The 25104-nt window shown below is 38.7% G+C and overlaps 1 protein-coding gene and 1 long non-coding RNA gene across 3 annotated transcripts in view; both read left to right on the forward strand.

Moving 5' to 3' along the window:
• CWC27 (CWC27 spliceosome associated cyclophilin) overlaps positions 1-25104 on the forward strand; it is a 256601-nt gene that overhangs the window by 209907 nt on the left and 21590 nt on the right. For both annotated transcript variants that reach the window (XM_081518289.1, XM_081518290.1), the window contains one exon: positions 7308-7411. In XM_081518289.1, the coding sequence (XP_081374415.1) occupies positions 7308-7411 (104 nt within the window). The remainder of the gene's footprint in view (positions 1-7307; positions 7412-25104) is intronic.
• The window catches only part of LOC145516758 (uncharacterized), a 28697-nt gene continuing 13618 nt past the window's right edge, over positions 10026-25104 (forward strand). Inside the window, exons 1-2 of the long non-coding RNA XR_014061742.1 lie at positions 10026-10918; positions 16270-16749. This is a non-coding gene — a long non-coding RNA (uncharacterized LOC145516758). The remainder of the gene's footprint in view (positions 10919-16269; positions 16750-25104) is intronic.

Raw genomic sequence — 25104 nt, forward strand, 5'->3', positions numbered from 1 at the left:
AACACTGGAGTGGGTTGCCATTTCCTTCTCCAGTGCACGAAAGTAAAAAGTGAAAGTGAAGTTGCTCAGCAACCCCATGGACAGCAGCCCACCAGGCTCCTCCGTCCATGGGAGTTTCCAGGCAAGAGTTACTAGAATGGGTTGCCATTTCCTTCTCCATATGAAGGAGTTGAGATTTACCCTAAAAGCAGTGGGGAGCCATCAAAGAAAGAAGGTACTAGAACTCATTTGCAGTATGGGAAGATCCCTCCAGCCTGTTTGCTGTATGGAGAGTAGAGGACCCGGGGCAGGACTGGAGGAGCAAAGGCCATTTGAGAGACCCCTGTATACACATGTGTGCAAAAAGTCTACCAGGGGAGGCTCCATCAACATAGCTTCTTCATCAACACAGCTGGAAGGCTCACTCTGTGCTGAAGAGAATGTGGTTAATGTGGTTAGTGGTTAGTGCTTTCCTCCTGCAAGAGCCAGAAGACGGATTCCTCTGGATGCCAAACAGAAATACCTCCATGCAGATCCTATTTTCTTCCATTTCCTTCCACAAGTGTCTGCTTTTTTGGCTAGTATCTGTCTTGCCTTTCAAATGTAACTAGAGAAAGTCCAATCTTGAAAATAGGAAATGTTTAGAAAGGCCAACCGAATGCAGAGTTCCAGAGAATGGCAAAGAGAGAGAAGGCCTTCTTAAATGAACAATGCAAAGAAATAGAGAAAGACAATAGAATGGAAAAGACTAGAGATCTCTTCAAGAAAATTAGAGTCATCAAGGGAACATTTCATGTAAAGATGGGCCGAATAAAGGACAGAAATGGCAAGGACCTAACAGAGGCAAAAGAGATTAAGAAAAGGGGGCACAGATACACAGGAGAACACTGTATGTCTTACCCAGATAACCACAAAAAAAGATGTCTTAATGACCAGATAACCACAACAGCACAAGAGCTGATTCTACACGTGGGCATAAGTGAATTTGCTCAGTCATTTCGTACTCTTTGTGACCCCATGGACTGTAGCCTACCAGGTTCCTCCGTCCATGAGATTTTCCAGGCAAGAATACTGGAGTGGGTTGCCATTTGCTTCTCTAGGAGCTCTTCCCAACCCAGGGATTGAACCCGGGTCTCCCGCATTGTAGGCAGACACTTTACTGTCTGAGCAACCAGGGAAGCTCATGGGCATAACCAGATGGTCAATACCAAAATCAGATTGATTATATTCTTTGCAGCCAAAGATGGAGAAGCTCTATATAGTCAGCAAAAACAAGACCAGGAGCTGACTGTGGCTCAGATCATGAACACCTTATTGCAAAATTCAGACTTAAATTGAAGAAAATAGGGAAAACCATTAGACCATTCAGGTATGACCTAAATTAAATCCCTTAAAATTATACAGTGGAAGTGACAAATAGATTCAAGGGATTAGATCTGATAGAGTGCCTGAAGAACTGTGGACAGAGGTTTGTAACATTGTACAAGAGGCGGTGATCAAGACCATCCCCAAGAAGAAAATGCAAAAAGGCAAAACGGTTGTCTGAGGAGGCCTTACAAATAGCTGAGAAAAGAAGAGAAGCTAAAGGCAAAGGAGAAAAGGAAAGCTATATCCATCTGAACGCAGAGTTCCAAAGAATAGCAAGGAAAGATAAGAAAACCTTCCTAGTGATCAATGCAAAGAAATAGAGGAAAACAATAGAATGGGAAAGACTAGAGATCTCTTCAAAAAAATTAGAGCTACCAACGGAACATTTCATGAAAAGGTAGGCACAATAAAGGACAGAAATGGTATGGACCTAAGAGAAGCAGAAGATATTAAGAAGAGATGGCAAGAATACACAGAAGAACTATACAAAAAAGATCTTCGTGATCCAGATAATCATGATGGTGTGGTCACTCACCTATAGCCAGACATCTTGGAATGTGAAGTCAACTGGGCCTTAGGAAGCATCACTACAAACAAAGCTAGTGGAGGTGATAGAATCCCAGCTGAGCTATTTCAAATGCTAAAAGATGGTGCTGTGAAAATGCTGCACTCAATATGCCAGCAAATTTGGAAAACTGAGCAGTGGCCACAGGACTAGAAAAGATCAGTTTTCATTCCAATCCCAAAGAAAGGCAATGCCAAAGAATGCTCAAACTACCACACAACTGCACTCATCTCACATGCTAGTGAAGTAATGCTCAAAATTCTCCAAGACAGGCTTCAACAGTATGTGAACCAAGACCTTCCAGATGCTCAAGCTGGATTTAGAAAAGGCAGAGGAACCAGAAATGAAATTGCCAACATCCGTTGGATCACAGAAAAAGCAAGAGAATCCCAAAACAACATCTACTTCTGCTTCATTGACTACTCTAAAGCCTTTGACTGTGTGGATCACAACAAACTGTGGAAAATTCTTAAAGAGTGGAGAATACTCTCAGACCACCTTACCTGCTTCCTGAGAAATCTGTAGGCAGGTCAAGAAGCAACAGATAGAACCGGACATGGAACAATGGACTGGTTCCACATTGCGAAAGGAGTGCATCAAGCAAGGCTGTATATTGTCACTGCTTATTTTAACTTATATGCAGGATACATCATGTGAAATGTTGGACTGGATGAAGCACAAGATGGAATCAAGATTGCAGGGAGAAATATCAATAACCTCAGATATGCAGATGCCACCACCCTTACGGCAGAAAGCGAAGAGAAACTAAAGAGTGTCTTGATGAAAGTGAAAGAGGAGAGTGAAAAAACTGGCTTAAAACTCAACATTCAAAAAACGAAATCATGGCATCCAGTCCCATCACTTCATGGCAAATAGATGGGGAAACAATGGAAACAGTGACAGACTTTCTCTTTTGGGGCTCCAAAATCACTGCAGATGGTAACTGCTACCATGAAATTAAACGACACTTGCTCCTTGAAAGAAAAGCCATCACCAAACTAGACAGCATATTAAAAAGCAAAGAGATTACTTTACCAACAAAGGTCTTAGTCAAAGCTATGGTTTTTCTAGTAGTCGTGTATGGATGTGAGAGTTGGACCATAAAGAAAGCTGAGCGCCGAAGAATTGATGCTTTTGAGCTGTGGTGTTGGAGAAGACTCTTGAGAGTCCCTTGGACTGCATGGAGATCCAACCAGTCAATCCTAAAGGAAATCAGTCCTGAATATTCATTGGAAGGACTGATGCTGAAGCTGAAGCTCCAATACTCTGGCCACCTGATGCGAAGAACTGACTCACTGGAAAAGACCCTGATGCTGGTAAAGATTGAAGCAGGAGGAGATGGAGATGACAGAGGATGAGATGGTTAGATGATATCACCAACTGGATGGACATGAGTTAGAGCAAGCTCTGGGAGTTGGTGATGGACATGGAAGCCTGGCGTGCTGCAGTCCATGGTGTTGCAAAGAGTTGGACACAAGTAAGTGACTGAACTGAACTGAGCTGAACCACAACAGTATGGTCACTCATCTAGAGCTGGACATCCTGGAGTGTGAAGTCAAGTGGACCTTAGGAAACATTACTACAAACATAGCTAGTGGAAGTGATGGAATTCCAGCTGAACTATTTCAAATCCTAAAAGATAATGTTGTGAAATTGACTGGTATGCTGAATGTGAGATGCTGCACTGAATATGTCAGAAAATTTGGAGAACTCGGCAGTGGCCACAGGACTGGTAAAGGTCAGTTTTCATTCCAATCCCAGAGAAAGACAATGCCAAAGAATGTTCAAGCTACCGCACATTTGCACTCGTTTCACATGCTAGCAAGGTAATGCTCAAAATCCTTCAAGCTAGGCTTCAGCAGTATGTGAACCAAGAACTTCCAGGTTTACAAGCTGGGTTTCGAAGAGACAGAGGAACCAGAGATGAAATTGCCAACATTCACTGGATCATGGAGAAAGCAAGCAAGTTCCAGAAAAACATCTACTTCTGCTTCATTGACTAAACTAAATCTTTTGACTGTGTGGATCACAACAAACTGTGGACAATTCTTAAAGAGTTGGGAATACCAGACTTATTTGTCTGGGAATACCACCTTACTTGTCTCCTGAGAAACCTATATGCAGGTCAAGAAGCAACAGTTAGAACCTTGAATGGAAGAGCAGACTGGTGCAAAATTGGGAAGGGAGTACAACAAGACTGTATATTGTCACCTTGCTTATTTAACTTATTTGCAGAGTACATCATATGAAATGCCATGCTGGATGAATTACAAGCTAGAATCAAGATTGCTGGGAGAAATATCAACAACTTCAGATATGCAAATGATATTACTCTAATGGCAGAAAGTGAAGAGGAACTAAAGAGCCTCTTGATGAAAGTAAAAGAGGAGAGTGAAAAAGCTGGGTTGAAACTCAGCATTCAAAAAATGAAGATCATGGCATTCACTCCCATCACTTCATGGCAAATAGAAGTGGAAAAAGTGGAAGTAATAACAAATTTTATTTTCTTGGGCTCCAAAATCACTGTGGACAGTGACTGCAGCCATGAAATTAAAAAAAGCTTGCTCCTCGGAAGGAAAGCTAGGACAAATCTAGACAACATATTAAAAAACAGAGACATCACTTTGCCAACAATGGTCTGTATGGTCAAAGGTATGGTTTTTCCAGTTGTCATGTATGGATGTGAGAACTGGACAATAGAAAAGGCTGAGCGCCAAAGAATTGATTCTTTTGCATTGTGGTGCTGGAGACGACTCTTAAGAGTCCCTTGGACTGCAAAGAAATCAAACCAATCAGTCCTAAAGAAAATCAACCCTGAAAGGACTGATGTTGAAGCTGAAGCTCCAGTATTTTCACCACTTGATGCAAAGAGCCCACTCATTGGAAAAGACCCTGATGCTGGGGAAGACTGACGGCAAAAGGAGGAGAGGGGCTGCAGGGAATAAGATGGTTAGACAGCATCACTGACTCAGTGGACATGAATCGAAGCAAACTCTAGGTAGGAGATAGTAGACAACAGGGGAGTCTGGCATGCTGTAGTCCATGGGGTCACTAAGAGTCATGCATGACTTGGCGACTGAACAACAAAAAGAAAGGCCGTGAGGATATTTTTTGCTTGTTGTAGTCCCAGCTCTCCTCCTTTGAGCAAATGCCAATATCACATTAATTGGCTCTAAAAGCAGACTGTCTTGCCACTTTCACCTCAAAAGAATAAGATCCATGTCTAGTAATTTTCTAGGAAGTTTTAAAATCATTCCACTAAGAAGTCTCCTTTGTTTTCATTTTTATTTATGTCCCCAGAGAAGACATTTCCAAATTTGTGAAAATCCACCATTAAAAATTGATGGGGTTTGCTTTTAAGTTTTAGATAGATATGCATGTAGAGATATGTGTTTATAAAATATATAAATATATAAACACATACATATATACACACAGAAACACTTAGGAAGCCCTGTACGATATATACCATATGTCCACAGTGGTTACTAATTCTTAGTGGTGGGATAGTAGATATTTTTATTTTGCTTGTCTTTGTTTTCTAACATTTCTACAATCATTTCTTTCCTTATTATAAAGCAAATACGATAAAAGTTTGTAGGCAGAACGGCTTTTTTTTTTTTTTTTAGTGAATAAGGTTTTAAAACAAAAGATATTTTCTTTATTAACATTGTTTGAAGAGTTTAATCCTCTAATTACTACTTTAAAAACAAATAAAATATCTAAACCCTAACTCACTAGCAGCCCTTAAAATGCTTATGAGGATATTCTATAGGGATTTATAGTTTTTCCTTAAAACTCATCTCATTCAGCAACTATGATAATGTGTATATTTTCAGCTATTGTCTATTCAGGCATTAAATCTTACAAAAACGTATAAGGCACATTTCCCTATCATTTTTTAAGAATAATTTCCTTCATTTCTTGTAGTTATTTTGACACCACCTGTCTTAGCGAGCCTGGGTTCTAGGCCACCAACACCTACTTAATTTTTTCGTAAACTGTGTTCTTAATGATATTTTAGATAAATTCTGGAGCCTCCAAGTTACCATGACTATTATATCTGTTTTTCACACATTGAACTATTACACATTTTCCCTTATGAGATGTAAGTACGGTTAGCCCTTGAGCAACACAGCTTTGAACTTCATGGGTCCACTTCTACTCAAATTTCTTTCAGTAAATATATACTACAGTCCTGGACTAACCACAAATGGTTGCATAACCACAGAAGTAGAGAGAAGGCGGATTTTCAATTGCTCAGAGGATGGGTGCCCCTAACCTCCATGCTGTTTAGGGGTCAACTATATTTCAGTACTGAATTCAGTGCACCATTGTCTTAATTAGAAACTTGATTTTTTTTTTTAGACAGGTGATACTTTATCCCATTTCACAATTATGTACCTTCTAAAACTGTAGAATAAAAATTTTTTTCTAATTTCTGATTTCTCTGCTCAAATTCTGAAACAAATTGTTATGGTAGCTGGAGACAATATGATTAAAATTTCAGGCACTTGTTTTTTCCTCTTACCTGTAAAGGGCATCGGAGTCAAAAAAAAAAAAAAAAAATCAGAGGACTGGCCCCTTTTTTATAAAAATATACTCAACGTGATCGTTATATTCTACTTCTTTCACTTAACAATAGAGTACTTCATGAATATAGTTTTAATAATAGTGTAATCACACATTCACTGCTCTTTACCAAATTTATCTATTTTCTTATAAATAGACATTTAACATTTCCCTTTTTCACTTGTATGAATACTGCTGCAGTGTACCTCTTTTGCATAAGCCATTTTTGGTGTTTCAGATTATTTTTCTACATGTATTCCCAGGATTGGAATTATTGAATCAAAGGCAATGAGCATTTATTGTTTCTGATACGTATAAAAAACTTTCCAAAGATGTCACTCCAGTTTACCCACCTTCCAACAATTAACGTGTTCATTCACCTTTTCCAACATCAACATCTTTACGTTTTTGGAAATTTGTTCAATGAAAAGCGCTGTTTGTTGTTGGTGTTTTGTTTTTGATTTCACATGTCTTAGTGAAGTATTAATAATACCTCCCTATCTTGTGTACCCTAAAAACTTAGCTCTTAGTAAGCATGCATTTTAAAGTTTAAATGTCTTCTATATAAACAAGTTTATATCCCCCAAACCGTAAATAGTCACATATTCCTGGGGGAAAATGTCAGTGCAAATGCAAACAGGGCAATGTCAAAGTTTGTGAATATCAATCATGGTTATAATTGGAGGGCGGTTTTGTTATTTTCCTTCAAAGTTAGAAAACTGTTTTATGGGAGGATATTTTATCTTCTACCAAATGTAAGTGTCTCTTCTGAAATTATATTTATCCTTATCAAGAAGTTTAGCAGTCCTAATTGTTATTTCAGACTCTTGCGCTGCTGAACCAGTTTAAATCTAAACTCACTCAAGCAATTGCTGAAACTCCTGAAAATGACATTTCTGAAACAGAAGTAGAAGATGATGAAGGATGGTAAGGCCTTTGATTTCTTTATATTAACTATGAACAAATGGACTCAGAGCAGAGACACTGTTAAAACAGTTCTGTTATAGCATCCTTTTTTTTTTCAGACTTTACCTTCGATTATATCCTCATCGTATATGGTCTCAACCTCCTTTTACTCCATTTCAGTTCAGTAAGCATTTATTTAGTGCTTTGTGTATTCCCACTATTGTATTATCCAGTAGAAAATACACAGGAAATATATGACACTATCCTTGCCCCAGGAAATATATGACACTATCCTTGCCCTAAATAATTTTCTAATATCATGGAAAAGATAAGACTCACACTTAACAACTAGAAAACAGTCTTAAAAGATTCTGAGTCATTAATTTTTTTACACTTTCCCACAAACACTTTAGAACTTGTTAGTCCATTTCATAATCCTACTAAGTTCCTCTTCAAATTTATGATCTCCTGGATCCTAGCAATACATACATAGTTAACTCATTTTTATCTTTGGATATTTTTCAGCTTTTAAAGACACTGATAAGAAATAAAGGGATTAATGTCCTGTGCTTAGCACTTTATCCTATACTGGCAAAAAAAAAAAAATTGTGCTTTCTCTTATCATTCTCCTCTGTCCTCCAGTTGACTTCACATGTAGTATATTAGGCCTCCCCACACCTAACTGCCTCCATCTCCCACGACACCCTGGCTCAGGCACGTTGCTCAAGCAAGCCAGTGGTTCACCCCCACACATGACTCACTCTCTGGAGCCTCTAAACTGTCACAGTGTGCCATTACCCCAACCCAGAATCACAGCCTCACTCCCCTCTGCCAAACAGCATCTCTCCCCCATTTCAAAACACTGTTCAGCACTCCCATCCTCCAGGAAACCAGTCAGCAAGATTTGTTGAACACTCACAAATCTAGAGGGTGGAGGAAAGAGTACTGGAACACACATTTAAAAGGACAGAAAAACACTTAGTAAGAAAACATTTAAGCAAGTAAGACTCTGCAACTATATCTAACTTTAATCAAAAGGGCCAGGTGATGATGAATTGAATGGGATAAATCCTACCTACCATACGATCCTGAAAGCACTTGTGTATTTCTCAGTCTATAATTTCTGTATGATTTGGGTTATGATGCCAATGTTTGTAAAACCCTAAGTCTCTTTTAATAGGTTTCTATTGCTTATGTGTATTTGTTTATACTTAAATTCAAAGTTGCTTAAGACAGAAGCTGGCTTATCCCATAGTTCTTCACCAAAGGTGAAGGCTCAGTGAGTGGTGAGTGACCCATAGAGATAAATGCACATTGCACAGAACTTTCTGTTTTTTTTTATGACTGGACAGGTTTAGTTTTATTTTGGATTCCTTGAATGTCTCAAAATATCTTTCAAATGTTTTGGGTTCAGCCACCACACAAAAAAAATGTTTTGCCAAGTCCTCTTCCTCGTATTTTTGAATCCATATGCATTTTTTAAGGAAATATGATCCATGTGTTTCTGATTCATTTACACTTAACTCATCAAGATGGTGTTTTGTAAGAGCAGTTTGATGCCCAATAAGTTTTTTTAACCTTTTTATAAGCCATTTAAGTCCTTTTTTATTGAACAGGAAAGTCACCAACAAATTTAAACCCAGAAATTTCATTTGAAACTCATAACCCACAGGATTCAAATTTACTTTCAACTTGGCAAGACCATTTAAACTTCCCAAGGTTCTTCCTAGTCCCTTGGTTCCATATCCTCTCATTCTGAATCCCTAATTAGCATCAGATATCAATTAGTGTTTTTTGAAAGTGTCATTCTTATTTTTGATGTGATTTCACAATACAATCAATATTCTAACACCCTCATTAGAAAGTTAAAACAAACTGGAAAACTTCACCAGTTTGGGGGTGGCGGGGGGAAATAATCACAGGTCAACGATATTGGCTAGTTCTCCATCTAGGAAACAAAAATAAGTGGTAAAGGAAGAGGGATTAGGATAAAGGAACCATATAGGTCTTCAAGAGGTTCATTTCTGCTTCCAATTACAGTCACCTAACCAGAAAGTTAAAGTCTACGCTATGTACCTACACACTTTTGTATTTTTTTAATCTAACATCTAATTAAAATATCTGGGGCTCTTATCTACCGCCTTTCTGTGGCAGTGTAAACTATTGAAATTTTGTAACCTGATAAGCAATGGCATCACTTCTGTTCATAAATAAACCAGTATAAACCAGTTCAGCTTTATCAAATCCCTGGTGATTTAGATCATCTCTCATAAAGTATATTCCACTAGGAAAAGACGTCTTATATTCAAAATGATTTATAGCAAATATTATGAGTGCATGGCATATGCATGTGTGATATGCATAAATTACATGGTTCCCAGACTGTTTTGTAGGTCACGCTTGCCACTTTTCTAAGAAGTGAAAGTCAGCCAGTGCTGTACTACACTGTCAGGGTCTGTTATCTGAGGTAAAATGATTGCTTCTAAGACATTTTTATGTGTCCGCATGAGTGACCACACATTGAGGGATCATTTTCATTTTCTGTCAAGATAGAAACCATTACCAATTTGTTATGTTTTCTTTTACTTGGCAAGCTGTTCTATTCGCATTTTTGGCCGAGCTGCTGTATTGGCATGGTATACAACAGACATTTGGGTACCATTCAGCTGCGTTCTACTTTTATGCAAAAAAAAGTGGGAAGGGGAAAGAAAGAAAAGAAATATGATTCTATTGTAAACACCGTATATGGTGTTTGATAATTATTCCCAGATTTCACTAACACAGCATTTAAGAAAGTGTTATGCGTGGTAGAAATTTTTCACTCAAAACGATTAACATTCTTCCTTTGTTGGGATGTATACTGCCAATATTTGATAGTGGTAGTGACGGGCACCAGATTCTAGTGTAGCAGCTAAAGGAACCTCTTTGCCATGACATTGCTTCTTCCCATCCTTCATCCCATAACATCACATACTCTTCTAGCTATAGAAACTGTCTTCAAACATGGATTTTATAAAACCAATTAGATACATAGCAGGAGTTGTCAGCCAAAGGATTTGTATGGCCATGTAGATGAAGTCCATATGCCATTTTGAGTTTAGTTAGATAAAGCTTGGTTAGCTCCCAAAAAAGTTTTGAGAGTTGTGTCTGACAAGGCAGTAGGGAGACTTATAAAAAAAGAAAGCCACCTGCTCCTTATACAACAAAATTAGCATTCCAAGAGGAGAGGAAAAAAATTAAGTCTGTGAGAGTAGACTTCATTCTTGTGAACATTAACTATTCACTACTGTGTTCCATTGAAACTTCTTTCCAGATCATTAACATAAAACTTCACAACAAATACACATGATAAAATAATAAACAATATAAATGTCTATCTGCCTTCCTCCTTTTTTCTCTTCTTCTCTCTCTCCCCTTCACCACTTTTCCTTAGTACATACAATATTCAGTAATATAAGAATAGGAAAACACTAACAATTGCAATGATTGCCTCAAGTAAATTGGAGAAGGAAATGGCAACCCCCTCCAGTATTCTTGCCTGGAGAATCCCATGGACAGAGGAGCCTGGCAGGCCACAGTCCATGGGGTCACAAGAGTCAGATATGACTTAGCAACTAAACCACCATTACCACCTCAAATAAAGATTTTATTTTTTTATTATATAAGAAAAAGATATTCACTGCAGAAAAACCAGAGTATAGATTCCTCAACAGAAGTAAAGTAAATCACCTGTGATCCCAAATTCAACAATAAGTGGTATTAATTTATGCATGTATATATGCCCTTCCACATACTTATGCATATTTTAAGCAGAAATGAGATTATATAATGCTACAGTTTTATAATTTGCTTTTTTCCCCCTCAGCTATGTATAATAAATACTTTCCCTTGTGATATATAATTTTATGATATTCTGTTTGTATTCTGTATTGTGGCCATATAGTATTCCCTTATATGCTGAACCACATTTTACTTGGTCAGTTCCTTGTTGTTGGATGTTTAGGTTCTTTCCAGTTTTTATTATTATACACAGCACTGTAATGAACATCCTTATATCTGTGTCACTGCCAGTTTTCTCAGGATAAATTTCTAAAACTGGAATTGCTTAGTCAGTGGGTATGCATGTTAGACTCTGCTAAATATTTTCAAGTGGCCCTAGCAAAATGTCATTCCAATTTATACTCCCAAGTAAATATCTTTTTTATGACTTGCTTTTAGGACTGTTAGAATCGTAAGAATTAATTATGGTACTTTGCAATGCTTAGTGAAAGAGAATAACATTTCAGAAGAAATGCTTTTCCCTTGTAAACTTTTAAAAAATACCCAGTCTGGTTTGCTTCTGTTTTTAATATATCAATAACTGGTACATATTTCAACGTAACTCCTCAAGATTGTCAGCTGTAAGTATCCTTGTTCTTGGTTCTGAAAAAGTCTTCAAGATAATCCTTTGTGTTAGAACTTTAGGATCTAGAATTTTTTTCCCATTTTATTATTATACTTTGGCTTGCATTAAAAATCAGTTTTGTCTATCAGCCAGTTTGTTTCTGCTAAAGATTCGAGTTCTGAGAACCAAGTTAGCATAGCATAGAAGCAGCAAGTACCAGTTGTCTTGAGTATCCAAAACAGTGAAAATTTAATAATGTAGATGTTAAAGAAAGATTACAAACTGTTAGACCAATTTAGACCTCACTATAAGATACCATTACAGGATATAGCCTCATTTCATTCCTTGTACTAGCAAAGCTATAAACACCTTTTATATGTAATTCTATAATTACAAATGTAATGCATACTGTGTATGATTTGGTCATGTATTGAGTGAAAGGTGCTGTGACAACAAATGAATATTTTAATTATATTCCCCACTTCATTCAAGCAAGACATTGCCAGGCAAGGGTAATAAGTTGGTGTTCAGTTCAGTTCAGTCACTCAGTCATGTCTGACTCTTTGCGACCCCAGGGACTGCAGCACGCCAGGCTTCCCTGTCCATCACCAACTCCCAGAGCTTTCTCAAACTCATGTCCATCCCGTCGGTGATGTCATCCAACCATCTCATCCTCTCTTGCCCCTTCACTTCCTGCCTTCAATCTTGCCCAGCATCAGGGCTTTTTGTAAGGAGTCAGTTCTTCGCATCAGGTGGCCACAAAGTGTTGGAGCTTCAGCATCAGTTTTTCCAATGAATATTCAGGACTGCTTTCCTTTAGGATTGACTGGTTTGATCTCCATGAAGTCCTAGGGTCTCTCAAGAGTCTTCTCCAACACCACAGTTCAAAAGCATCAATTCTTTAGCGCTCAGCTTTCTTTAGGGTCCAACTCTCACATCCGTACGTGACTACTGGAAAAACCATAGCTTTGAGTATAGGGACCTTTGTCGGCAAAGTAATGTCTCTGTGTTTTAATATGCTGTCTAGATTTGTCATAGCTTTTCTTCCTAGGAGCAAGCTTTTCTTCCAGGATAAGGTGAGGGCAAGTCCTTCTACTCCACCATCTGCTCAGCAGCCTGAAAGTGAAAGTCGCTCAATCATGTATGTCTGTTTGCAACCCCATGGACTGTACAGTCCATGGAATTCTCCAGGCCAGAAACTGGAGTAGGTAGCCATTCCCTTCTCCAGGGGATCTTCCCAACCCAGGGATTAATCCCAGGTCTCCCAGATTGCAGGTGGATTCTTTACCAGCTGAGCCATCAGAGAAGCCCAAGAATACTGGAGTGGGTAGTATATCCCTTCTTCAGTGGATCTTCCCAACCCAGGAATCAAACCAGGGTCTCCTGCATTGCAGGCAGATTCTGTACCTGTTGAGCTACCAGGGAAGCCAAGTTGGTGTAGGCAAACACAAGTACAGCTATAAGGAGACTGTGAAACTAATGAAAGCCCAGGTTAGCCACCTAAGAGATCTTTACCCTTTAGTGATAAGTAGAACTGCAGGTCTCAAACTATTAGTCTCTGGGCCACTTTTATACTCTTAAAAATTCTTGAGGACCCTAAAGAGCATTTGTTTATGTGAAATATATTTATTGATATTTACCTTATTAAGAATTAATACTAGAAATTTTAAATCACTTCAAAATAACAATAACCTACATTTAACATAAGTAATGTACTTTTATGAAGAATAATTATATTCTCAGCAGCAAGAAAACTGAAAAGAGTGGTATTTATTTACATTTTTTTCATATCTCTAATGTCCAGCATAACAGGAAGAGCTGGTTCTCATATCTGCATTTCACTGTTTTGATCTAATACATTATGTGTTCTCTGAAAATTTTCTCTGCACGTTCATAAGAGGATGAGAATAATGAGGGCAAATAATGTCTTATTTGTATATAAGTATTTGTAAGCATATAAGTATTCATGGAAAATAATTTTGACATTGCAGGGACAGTGGCCCCCAACGTTTTGAGGAACTGCTGAGTTAGAGCGCCTTAGTCATTGTGTGTGTCACGGTGGTCCTCATTTATCAGAGGGTATGACCCAATCTGTAGGTCCTGGGAAGCTTTATTCCAGATCCTGGTTTGTGATCCTTGTTCTCAAGTGGTACCAAAGTGGTGCTTTCTGATTAAATGTGCCCAGCACCGTTGACCTAGACTTGGTACTGTTGTTGTTGTTCAGTCGCCCAGTCGTGTTCAACTCTTTGCGACCCCATGGACCGCAGCACACCAGCCCTCCCTGTCCCTCACCATCGCCTGAAGTTTGCCCAAGTTCATGTCCATTGCATCAGTGATGCCATCCAGCCATCTCATCCTCTGATGCCCTCTCCTGCTTCTGCCCTTAATCTTTCCCAGCATCAGAGACATTTCCAGTGAGTCAGCTATTGTCATCAGATGACCAAAATACTGGAACTTCAGCTTCAGCATCAGTCCTTCCAAAGAGTATTCAGGGTTGATTTCCCTTAAGATTGACTGGTTTGATATCCTTGCTGTCCAAGGGACTCTCAGGAGTCTTCTCCAGCACCACTGTTCAAAGGCATCAATTCTTTGGTGCTCTGCCTTCTTTACGGTCCAGCTCTCAAACAACCGTATGTGACCACTGGGAAGACCATAGCCTTGACTATATGGATCTTTGTCAGCCAAGTGATGTCTCTGCTTTTCAACACGCTGTCTAGGTTTGTCATTGTTTTCCTGTTAAGAATCAGCCATCTTCTGATTTCATGGCTGCAGTCACCAGCTGCAGTGATTTTAGAGCCCAAGAAAAGGAAATCTGTCACTACTTCCACTTTTTCCCCTTCTGTTTGCCATGAAGTAATGGAGCCAGATGCCATGATCTTAGTTTTTTAATATTTAGTTTTAAGCTGGCTCTTTCACTCTCCTCCTTCACCCTCATCAAGAGGCTCTTTAGTTCCTCTTTGCTTTCTGCCGTTGGAGTGGTATCATCTGCATTCTTGAGGTTGTTGAAGTTTCTCCCGCCTATCTTGATTCCAGCTTGTAACACATCCAGACCGGCATTTCTCATGATGTGCTGAGGGTATAGGTTAAACAAACAGGGTGACGGCAGACAGCCCTGTCGTACTCCTTTCTCAATCCAGAACCCACCAGTTGTTCTATGCAGGGTTTTCTAACTGTTGCTTCTCAACCCATACAGGTTTCTCAGGAGACAGGGAAGATGGTCTGGTATTCCCATCTCTCTGAGAGCTTTCCACACTTTGTTATGATCCACACAGTCAAAGGCTTTAGCATAGTCAGTGAAACAGAGGTAGATGTTTTTCTGGAATTCCCTTGCTTTTTCTGTGATCCAGCAAGTGTTGGCAATTTGATCTCTGGTTCCTCTGCCTTTTCTAAACCCAGCTTGGATGTCTGGAAGTTCTTGGTTCACCAAGATTTGAAGCACGATCTTACTAACATGGGAGATGAGTGCAATTGTCTGATGGTTTGAACATTCTTTAGTACTACCCTTCTTGGGAGTTGGGATGAGGATTGACCTTTTCCAGTCCTGTGGCCACTGCTGGGTCTTCCAAATTTGCTGACATATTGAGTGCAACACTTTGAGAGCATCATCCTTTAGGCTTTTGAATAGCTCCACTGTAATTCCATCGCATCCACTAGCTTTATTGACAGCAGTGCTTCCTAAGGCCCACTTGACTTCACACTCCAGAATGTCTGGCTCTGGGTGACTGACTACACCATCGTAGTTATCCAGTTCATTAAGATCTTTTTTGTACAGTTCTTCCATGTATTCTTTCCATCTCTTCTTGATCTCTTCTACATCTACTAGGTCTCTACCATTTCTCTCCTTTATTGTGCACATCTTTGGGTGAAATGTTCCCTTGATATTTCCAATTTTCCTGAAGAGATATCTAGTCTTTCCCCTTCTATTGTTTTCCTCTATTTTTATGCATTGTCCATTTAAGAAGGGCTTCTTGTCTCTCCTTGTTATTCTTTGGAACTCTGTGTTTAGTTGGATGTACCTTTCCCTTTCCCTCTTGATTTTCACGTCCTGTCTTTGTTCAGCTATTTGTAAAGCCTCTTCAGATAACCAGTTTGCATACAGGTCCTGCATACAGGTTTCTGAGGAGGCAGGTAAAGTGGTCTGGTATTCTCATCTCTTTAAGAATTTTCAACAGTTTGTTGTGATCCACACAGTCAAAGGCTTTAGAGTAGTCAATGAAGCAGAAGTAGATGTTTTTTCAGGATTCTCTTGCTTTTTTCTGTGATCCAACGGATGTTGGCAATTTCATCTCTGGTTCCTCTGCCTTTTCTAAATCCAGCTTGAACATCTGGAAGTTCACAATTCACGTACTGTTGAAGCCTGGCTTGGAGAATTTTGAGCATTACTTTGGTAGCGTGTGCTGCTGCTGCTGCTGCTAAGTCGCTTCAGTCGTGTCCCACTCTGTGCGACCCCATAGGCGGCAGCCCACCAGGCTCCCCCGTCCCTGGGATTCTCCAGGCAAGAACACTAGAGTGTGTTGCCATTTCCTCCTCCTGGTAGCGTGTGAGATGAGTGCAATTGTGCGGTAGTTCGAACATTCTTTGGCATTGCCCTTCTTTGGGATTGGAATGAAAACTTACTTTTTCCAGTCCTGTGGCCACTGCTGAGTTTTCCAAATTTGCTGGCATTTTGAGTGCAGCATTTTCACAGCATCATCTTGTAGGATTTAAAATAGCTCAGCTGGAATTCCATCACCTCCACTAGCTTTGTTCATAGTGATGCTTCCTAAGGCCCACTTGACTTTGGACTCCAGGGTGTCTGGCTTTCATCAAGAGGCTCTTTAGTTCCTCTTCGCTTTCTGCCATAAGGATGGAGCAAGTATCTTTTATTTTGTGGCTGCAGTCACCGTCCACAGTGATTTTGGAGCCCAGGAAAATAAAATCTGTCACTGCTTCCACTTTTTCCCCTTCTGTTTGCCATGAAGTGATGGGACCAGATGTCATGATCTTAGTTTTTTGAAAGTTGAGTTTTTTTGTTTTTTTAATTTTTTAATGAAGGATAATTGCTTTACAGGATTTTGTGGTTTTCTGTCATACATCAACAAGAATCAGCCATAGGTACATCCATGTCCCCTTCCTCCCATCTCCTTCCCCAGCCCACCCTTCAGCCTGTCTCAGAGCCCCTGTTTGAGTTCCCTGAGTCATACAGTAAATTCCCATTGGCTATCTGTTATATATATGGTATTGTAAATTTCTATGTTATGCTCTCCATACATCTCCCATTCTCCCTCCTGTCCTCCCACTGTGTCCCACAGGTCTGTTCTCTATGTCTGAAGTAAGTCAGAAAGAGAAATATAAATATCATATATTGATAAATATTATATAAATATCATATATATTCCATATATATGGAATCTGAAGAGATGGCACTGATAAATTTTTCAGGGCAGCAGTGAAGAATGTTGAGTTTTTAAGTCAGCTTTTTCACTCTCCTTTTTCACCTTCATCAAGAGGCTCTTTAGTTCCTCTTCACTCTCTGCCATTAGAGTGGTATCATCAGCATATCTGAGGTTGTTGGTATTTTTCCTGGCAATCTTGATTCCAGCCTGTGATTCATCCAGCCTGGAATTTTGCTTGATGTACTCTGCATGTATGTTAAATAAGTAGGGTGACAAAATACAGCCTTGCCATACTCCTTTCCCAATTTGGAACCAGTCAGTTATTCCACGTCCAGTTCTAACTGTTGCTTCTTGACCCACATACAGGTTTCTTAGGAGACAGGTAAGGTGGCCTGGTATTCCCATCTCTTGTTACAAATTTTCCACAGTTTGTTGTGATTCACAAAGTCAAAGGCTTTAGCATAGTCAATGAAACAGAAGCAGATGTTTTTCTGGACTTCCCTTGCTTTCTCCGTGACCCAGTGAATGTTGGCAATTTGATGTCTAGTTTTTCTTTCACTTAGCAGTATGTATTTAAAGTTCCTCTGTGTCTTTTCATATTTTTTTATAGCTCGTTTCTTTTTAACAATGACTAATGTTCCATTGTCTAAATGTAGCATAGTTTATGTATCCATTTACCTACTAAAGGATATCTTGGTTGCTTCCAAGTTTTGGCAGTTACAATTAAAGGTACTATAAACCTCTATGTGTAAGTTTTTGTGTAGACATATGTTTTTGGATAAATACCAAGGAGCATGATTGCTGTATTGTATGGTAAGAATATGTTTATTTTTGTAAGAAATTGCCAAACTATCTTCCAGAGTGGTTGTTTCATTTTGTATTCCCACCAGCAATGAATAGGATTCCCTGCTCTATGTTTTCAGTAGCATTTGGTGTTGTGTTGTGGATTTTGGCCATTGTGATAAATGTGGTGGTGGTTTAGTTGTTAAGTCGTGTTGACCCTTGTGACCCCATGGACTGTAGCCTACCATGCTCCTCTGTCCATGGGATTTCCCAGGCAAGAATGCTGGAGTGGGTTGCCATTTCCTTTTCCAGAGGATCTTCCTAACCCATGAATCGAACCCAGGTCTCTTGCATTGCAGGGATTCTATACTGACTAAGCTGTGTAGTAGTATCTAGTTGTTGCTTTAATTTGCAATCCCCTAATGACCTGTGATCGGAGAAGGCAATGGCACCCCACTCCAGTACTCTTGCCTGGAAAATCCCATGGACTGGGATCCTGGGAGCCTGGTGGGCTGCCGTCCATGGAGTCGCTAAGAGTTGGACACAACTGAGCGACTTCACTTTCACTTTTCACTTTCATGCATTGGAGAAGGAAATGGCAACCCACTCCAATGTTCTTGCCTGGAGAATCCCAGGGATGGGGGAGCCTGGTGGGCTGCCGTCTATGGAGTCACACAGAGTCAGACATGACTGAAGTGACTTAGCAGCAGCAGCAGCAGCAGCAATGACCTGTGATATTGATCACCAGAGCTTCCCTGGTGGCTTAGCTGGTAAAGAATCCACCTGAAGTGCAGGAGACCTGGGTTCAATCCTTGAGTTGGGAAGATCCCATGGAGAAGGGAATGGCTATGTACTCCACTGTTCTTGCCTGGAGAATTCCATGGACAGAAGAGCCTGGCAGGCTGCAGTCCACGGGGTGGCAAAGAGTTGGACACAACTGAGCAACTAGCTCTTTCACTTTCTTTTTACCTTTCTCAATGACCTGTGATGTTGATCATCTTCTCATGTGCTATTTGCCATCTATATATCTACTTTGGTAAGGTGTATACTAAGGTTTTTTGCTCACTTTTTAATTAGCAAAAAACTAAAACTTTTCTTATTGTTGAGTTTTATGAGTTCTTTGTATATTTTGAATAACAGTTTTCTATCAGATATATCTTGGGCAAATATTTTCTCCTAGTTTATAGCTTGTCTTCTCATTCACTTGACATTGTTTTTCACAGAAGTGTTTTAATTTTAGTGAAGTCCATCTGATACATTATTTTTTTCATAGATCACACCTTTGATGCTGTATCTAAAATATCCACTGTCATGTAGGTTTTCTCCTATGTTATCTCCTAGGCATTTTATACTTTTGCATTTTACATTAGGTCTGGGATCAATTTTGAGTTAATTTTTGTGAAGGGTGTAAGGTCTGTCTAGATTCAGTTTTGGGGGTGGTATTTTTTTGCTTGTGGAGTGTTTATGTTTTCATAGACTTTCTGTTTTGGCGTATCTTCAAGGTTACTTTAATGTGAAATCTCATAATTTCTTTTAAAACCACTTTGTTAAGTATACTTTTAGCCAATTATCAGTTATTCAGATTAATCGTTAAATTACACAAAATATCTGACAATCAGAGTCATTTATACTTGACTTTAAAGTAAGTGTACATCCTTTTTATGCTTTTTTGTTTTTTGCTCTTCTACTGATAGTAGACTTCCCATGTGGCACAGTGGTAAAAAAAAAAAAAAATCCACCTGCCAATGCAGGAGATGCAAGAGACACAGGTTCAATCCCTGGGTTGGAAAGATGCCCTGGAGTAGGAAACGGCAACCCGCTCCAATATTCTTGCCTGTAAAATCCCATGGACAGAGGAATCCGGCAGGTTACAGTCCAAGAGGTTGCAAAGAGTCAGACATGACTGAGCGCAGACATACATACACACTGGTAGTAGGAGATTAAGGTGGCTCTGGATCCCACCAATTCATTCTTGAAGCAAATATTTACATGCACTACATTTCAGGCACCCTGCTATCTTTCCTTATTCAAACCTCCCAAGAGCCTCATAAGACTCTAAGGTTAGAGACCAACTGTGGTGGATTTATTTCTAACTCTTATCAGATAGTTAGTATTACTTTCATCCTATAAATGAAGAAACTGAGACTCAAAGAGATTATTTGTCCAAGATCACACAGAAATAAATAGTGAAGCTGTCAGTCACACTTAAGAGCCCATCCTGCCTCCAGAACACCAGCTCCTATCAACAGTCATTTGAACATGAAGTCATAATCTGCAGGATGAGAAGAAATCATAATAATTAGTAGGATGAGTAGGACTTTCAGAGACTTTTGATTCCAAATAATATCTGTCTTCTGGAGCTGGTTACAGAGTATATCACCCATTCCCATCTTTGGGTACTTTCCATGTTCCTTTAAAGAAACATACATTCATGGAGGCTCTCTGTAATGCCATATATTGAATCATTTCCTAATTATACAGTGGGCTATTAAATTATATCACCTGGTTCAAATCCCTCCTCTCACAATGACTACTGAATGACCTGAGCAAGCAGCCTCTCTTGCAAGCCTCAGTTTCTTCACCTGTAAAATAGAGATGACAATACATATCTCAGAGTTATTATTAGAGTTAAATGAGCTAATTCATGTAGTCAACAGAGTGCCTCACTCTTAGGAAATGCTTGGGAAATATTACGTGTGAGAGAAGGAGGGTGCATGGTACCAGGGTAATATTGATAAAGCTTGCCAAATTACCCAGACAACACAAACTAAATAAACTCGAAAAATGTTAGTTATACAGTCCTCTCATTGTAATAACCTCAAAGAAAAAATAACATATAAAGAAAAGGCAAATGTTCATTTACTTATGTTATCTGTGACCTAGAAGGAATGCAGACATATTCATTAAATTGGCTAGTAGTACTCAGTGATTCTATTTTAAAATCTGTTGAGAAAAGGGGATAAGTATAGTCAAGCAGGTTCTTTAGCTGAATCCAGATTATAAAATGCTTAAGTGGGCGGAGTTCAGCTAATGCAAATATAGCATTCATAGAGAAAGAGGAGGAGAGTGGGAGTACATAGTCATAGGTTATAGACTCTCTCCAGAATCTTTTTTCCCCCCAACTGACAGCATTTTGGAACAGAGAAGACTATATAGGCATAAGCAGTTTGCTGCTGCTAAGTCGCTTCAGTCGTGTCCGACTCTGTGTGACCCCATAGACGGCAGCCCACCAGGCTCCGCCGTCCCTGGGATTCTCCAGGCAAGAACACTGGAGTGGGTTGCCATTTCCTTCTCCAATGCGTGAAAGTGAAGTCGCTCAGTCGTGTCCAACTCTTCGCAACCCCATGGACTGCAGCCTACCAGGCTCCTCCATCCATGGGATTTTCCAGGCAAGAGTACTGGAGTGGGTTTACTTCTATTAAAAAGTAAGTTTAAGGGACCTCCCTGGTGCTCCAGCGGCTAGGACTCCGAGCTCACAGAGCAAGGGGACCAGGTTCAGTCACTGGTCAGGGAACTAGACCCCACATGCTGCAACCAAGACCCAGTTTAGCCAAATAAATAATTTTTTTTTTTTTTTTTAAGTTTAAGCAGCAAGCAAAGGTCCTTGGGATTAGCACAATGTAGTTAAAAAGTCATTTCTCAATGGTAGTTTCAAACAGCAATAAAGCCAGTACAAAATGAGAGACTGGAAGTTGCCATCACACACAGGCAATCAAGAAATTCTCAGCAAGCATTTTGATATATTAACCATGTGTGAAGCTATATGATGCTTAAAGCAAGATAGAAAAACCCAAGTAGTAGGATTCCAGGCAAAATTTAAGGAAAGACTGTACATAAACTGTACATAGTCTTGTTTGTATTTCTCTAAAGGCAGTTTTGAACAATGTGTCATTTTCTTTCAGACGAGTTTTGTTGTTTGTTGTTCAGTCGATCTCAGTCATGTCTGACTCTTTGTGACCCCATGGACATTGAATTATAAAACATTGAAAAAGAAAAGAAAAAATCATTTTAATCTTATATCCCACAGGTAATCATCACTATGCTTTTGTCTAGACTAAGAACACTCACCTTTTTATTATAAGCCTTTCATCAGTGAATAATCCCGTAGCTAAATATTTTGTGTATCCACTGTTATTTCTTAGGCTAAAGGAATTTAAACCGCTGAGCCAGGTATGCATTTTTTTTTATTTTAATTGAGGTATATTTTACAGATAAAAAAATCCACAGTTCTTATTGTTCATTTTTAGAATTTTAATAATTATATACAGCCATTGTAAAAACACCAGAGCAAGATCCAGAACGCTTGCAATACCCCAGAAAGTTTCCTCATGCCCCTTTTCAGCCGGTCCCCACACCCAACCACTCTCTGATTTCTGTCAGCTAAGGTATGCCTTTGATGACACTTTTACTAGATTGAATTCCAGAAAATTGAGTCATCTACACCTGTACAGCAGTGTATGAAGGTGCTGGGTTCTCCATGCTCTAGGTGTTATTTATGTATGTGCTGTAGTATATCCCAGAAAACAGACACGATAGTCTTTGCTAGTTTCTACCCTGCTTTACAAAAGCTCTTAAATATTAAGAATGATAGTATTTGCTTTAAATATTTTTACCAGTTTGTCATTGCCTTACAGTTTGTTTATAGAAGTTTTTGTTTTGTTTTGCACAGAGTTTTAAATTTGCATTGCCAAATCTGCTGATCTTTTCTTCCATGTTTTCTGCCCAGTTTCATCTTCAGGCCTTTAAAATTCCCAGGATTATATAAATACCTAGTTATATCTTTCTGGAGTAATTTTATCATTTTATTTTTAATTTTACATCTTTAATCTATCTGGAATTGATTTGGTGTATTATATTAGGTTAATGTTACAACTTTTTTTTCCTAAATTACTAATTACCACAATTGAATAGTCCTATGTTTCCCGACCAATATTAAACATGTCCTTTATGATGGAATAAAGTCTTATGTATATTTTTGGATCAACTTCATTATTTTACATGGATTTTTTTAATCTATTCCTGGGTCAGTATCTCAATACTATAGCAGTGTAATACTATTTAATATTTGGTAAGCAAGTTGGACTTTATTGTTCAACATTTTTATTTTTACTGTAAATGCTTAAACAATTGGTTAGTGTGCTATGTTCTTACTTTCTTTTAGTTAACCACACCTGGAGAAGCCTTAAGACAGTTGACCATGAAATCAATAAAAAGCCCTCATTATTTAACAGGTGGCCACTACCTGAACTGTGGCCCTAGAGCCAAGAAGGAAGTAATCAATCCTAGGCAAACCCCCTTCCTTCAAAGTAATGGAAAAGATTGCATGTGGAAAATAAGTAGTGTGAGGAATAAAAAGAACAAAATCTAGGATATTTGATTGCCGTTTTCTATTATAGGTATATAAAAGTTTTTATGAGAAGTTTGATCAGAATTTTTCCATCTCCCTGGTACTGAACAAAAGCACAAAGGATCAACAAAGTCATAGGGTAGACAATATCTCACTTATATTTTACAAGATGTGAATTCCCAGGACATCTAGGGTGACCATGTATAAATGCAAGTCACAGAACCCACTTCCAAAGACATTCATTAATAATCTTTCTACCACCTGACATTTTGGATTATTAATACCCTTTTTCTTCTCTGGCACTAGTGGATAATCAAGTTACATTTAATAATAATGTTCTGTTCTTTGTGTTCAGATAGTTCACTTGACTATGATAAATAAAACATTGGGCTTGAGCTATCTTTCTAAGTAGAAATAAACCATGCTGCTGCTGCTGCTAAGTCGCTTCAGTCGTGTCCGACTCTGTGCGACCCCATAGACAGCAGCCCACCAGGCTCTGCCGTCCCTGGGATTCTCCAGGCAAGAACACTGGAGTGGGTTGCCATTTCCTTCCCCAATGCATGAAAGTAAAAGTGAAAGGGAAGTCGCTCAGTCTTAGCGACCCCATGGACTGCAGCCTACCAGGCTCCTCTGTCCATGGGATTTTCCAGGCTAGAGTACTGGAGTGGGTTGCCGTTGCCTTCTCCAGAAATAAACCATAGTAAGAAGTTAACTTTTACTGAACATTTACAAAACACCTATCTTTTTTAAACCTATAAGTTTGATATTGTTCTTAGGCCCAGATTCTATGGGAAGAATCTGAGGCACAGAAAGGGTACATAATTTTGGTCAAGATCTCATAGCTAGGAAGTGGTAGATTTCAGAAACAGCCAATCATGTTTGACTCAGTAATTTGATTGTTTGTTTTCAAAAACATTATCTTGTTTGTGATTTTGTATTTCAACAATGCATATTTTTCATATTTCTAATAAAGCAGTGTTGTTTCAAACTGTAGTAACTAGGTCAAACAAGTGACTTCAGGACTTTAATTCTTGATCAAAAATTGTCTGACCATCTTTAGATCATGGAAAATGTTAAATTCATGGCCCTAACATTATAATCCCTATATTATTTGAAGAATTATAATTCAGAAAGTTACTCAAAATGTTAACTTGAACAAGAAGTATCTGATTTATCTGTAATTTTTCTTAAAAATATAGAGTGGTTGATTATGGAGTTTGAAGTTAGACCTGATTTTGAATGCAACTTTGGAAGTTTACTAGCTGTGTGATCTTGGACAAATTATATATCCTTTCTTACCCTGTTCCTTAAAGTGTAAAGTGGGTATAATAAGAGTACTTCCTGATAGGTATATCTGTGGATCAAGTGAAATACTGGTTTTGAAGGGTTTAGCACGGTTTCTGGAACTATCAGTGCTCCAGAAAGTATTTTATCCTCATTCAGTGTGTTCCTGATATTTTTAAGAATTAATTTGGCTATATTTGACTACTGTCAACAGATTGAGATGATGATTGGAATTTATAGCATTTCTATAATATTTGACAGTTTTTGTGACCTTTACCTAATTAGCCCACAAGTTACAGTGTTTAGTTTTTATTGTAATTCTTAATATTCTGAGATAAAATTGAGATCTGATATTTTTATAGTGAACAGTACTACCTCATAAATGTTGGGGTTTTTTTCCTTGATGCCAATACTGGGAAGAAATTGGGGCATGGAGTTTCACTGGTAAATACATTTTAAATATGAAGCAGTATATCATTACTTTGGAGATTATACAATTAAAAGCTCAGTGTAATGTGAATGTTTTCCTTCCATTTCTCCC

Source organism: Giraffa tippelskirchi, chromosome 8, assembly GCF_054371585.1.
Source record: "Giraffa tippelskirchi isolate mGirTip1 chromosome 8, T2T-mGirTip1v1.2.pri, whole genome shotgun sequence".
Taxonomy (NCBI): Eukaryota; Metazoa; Chordata; class Mammalia; order Artiodactyla; family Giraffidae; genus Giraffa; species Giraffa tippelskirchi.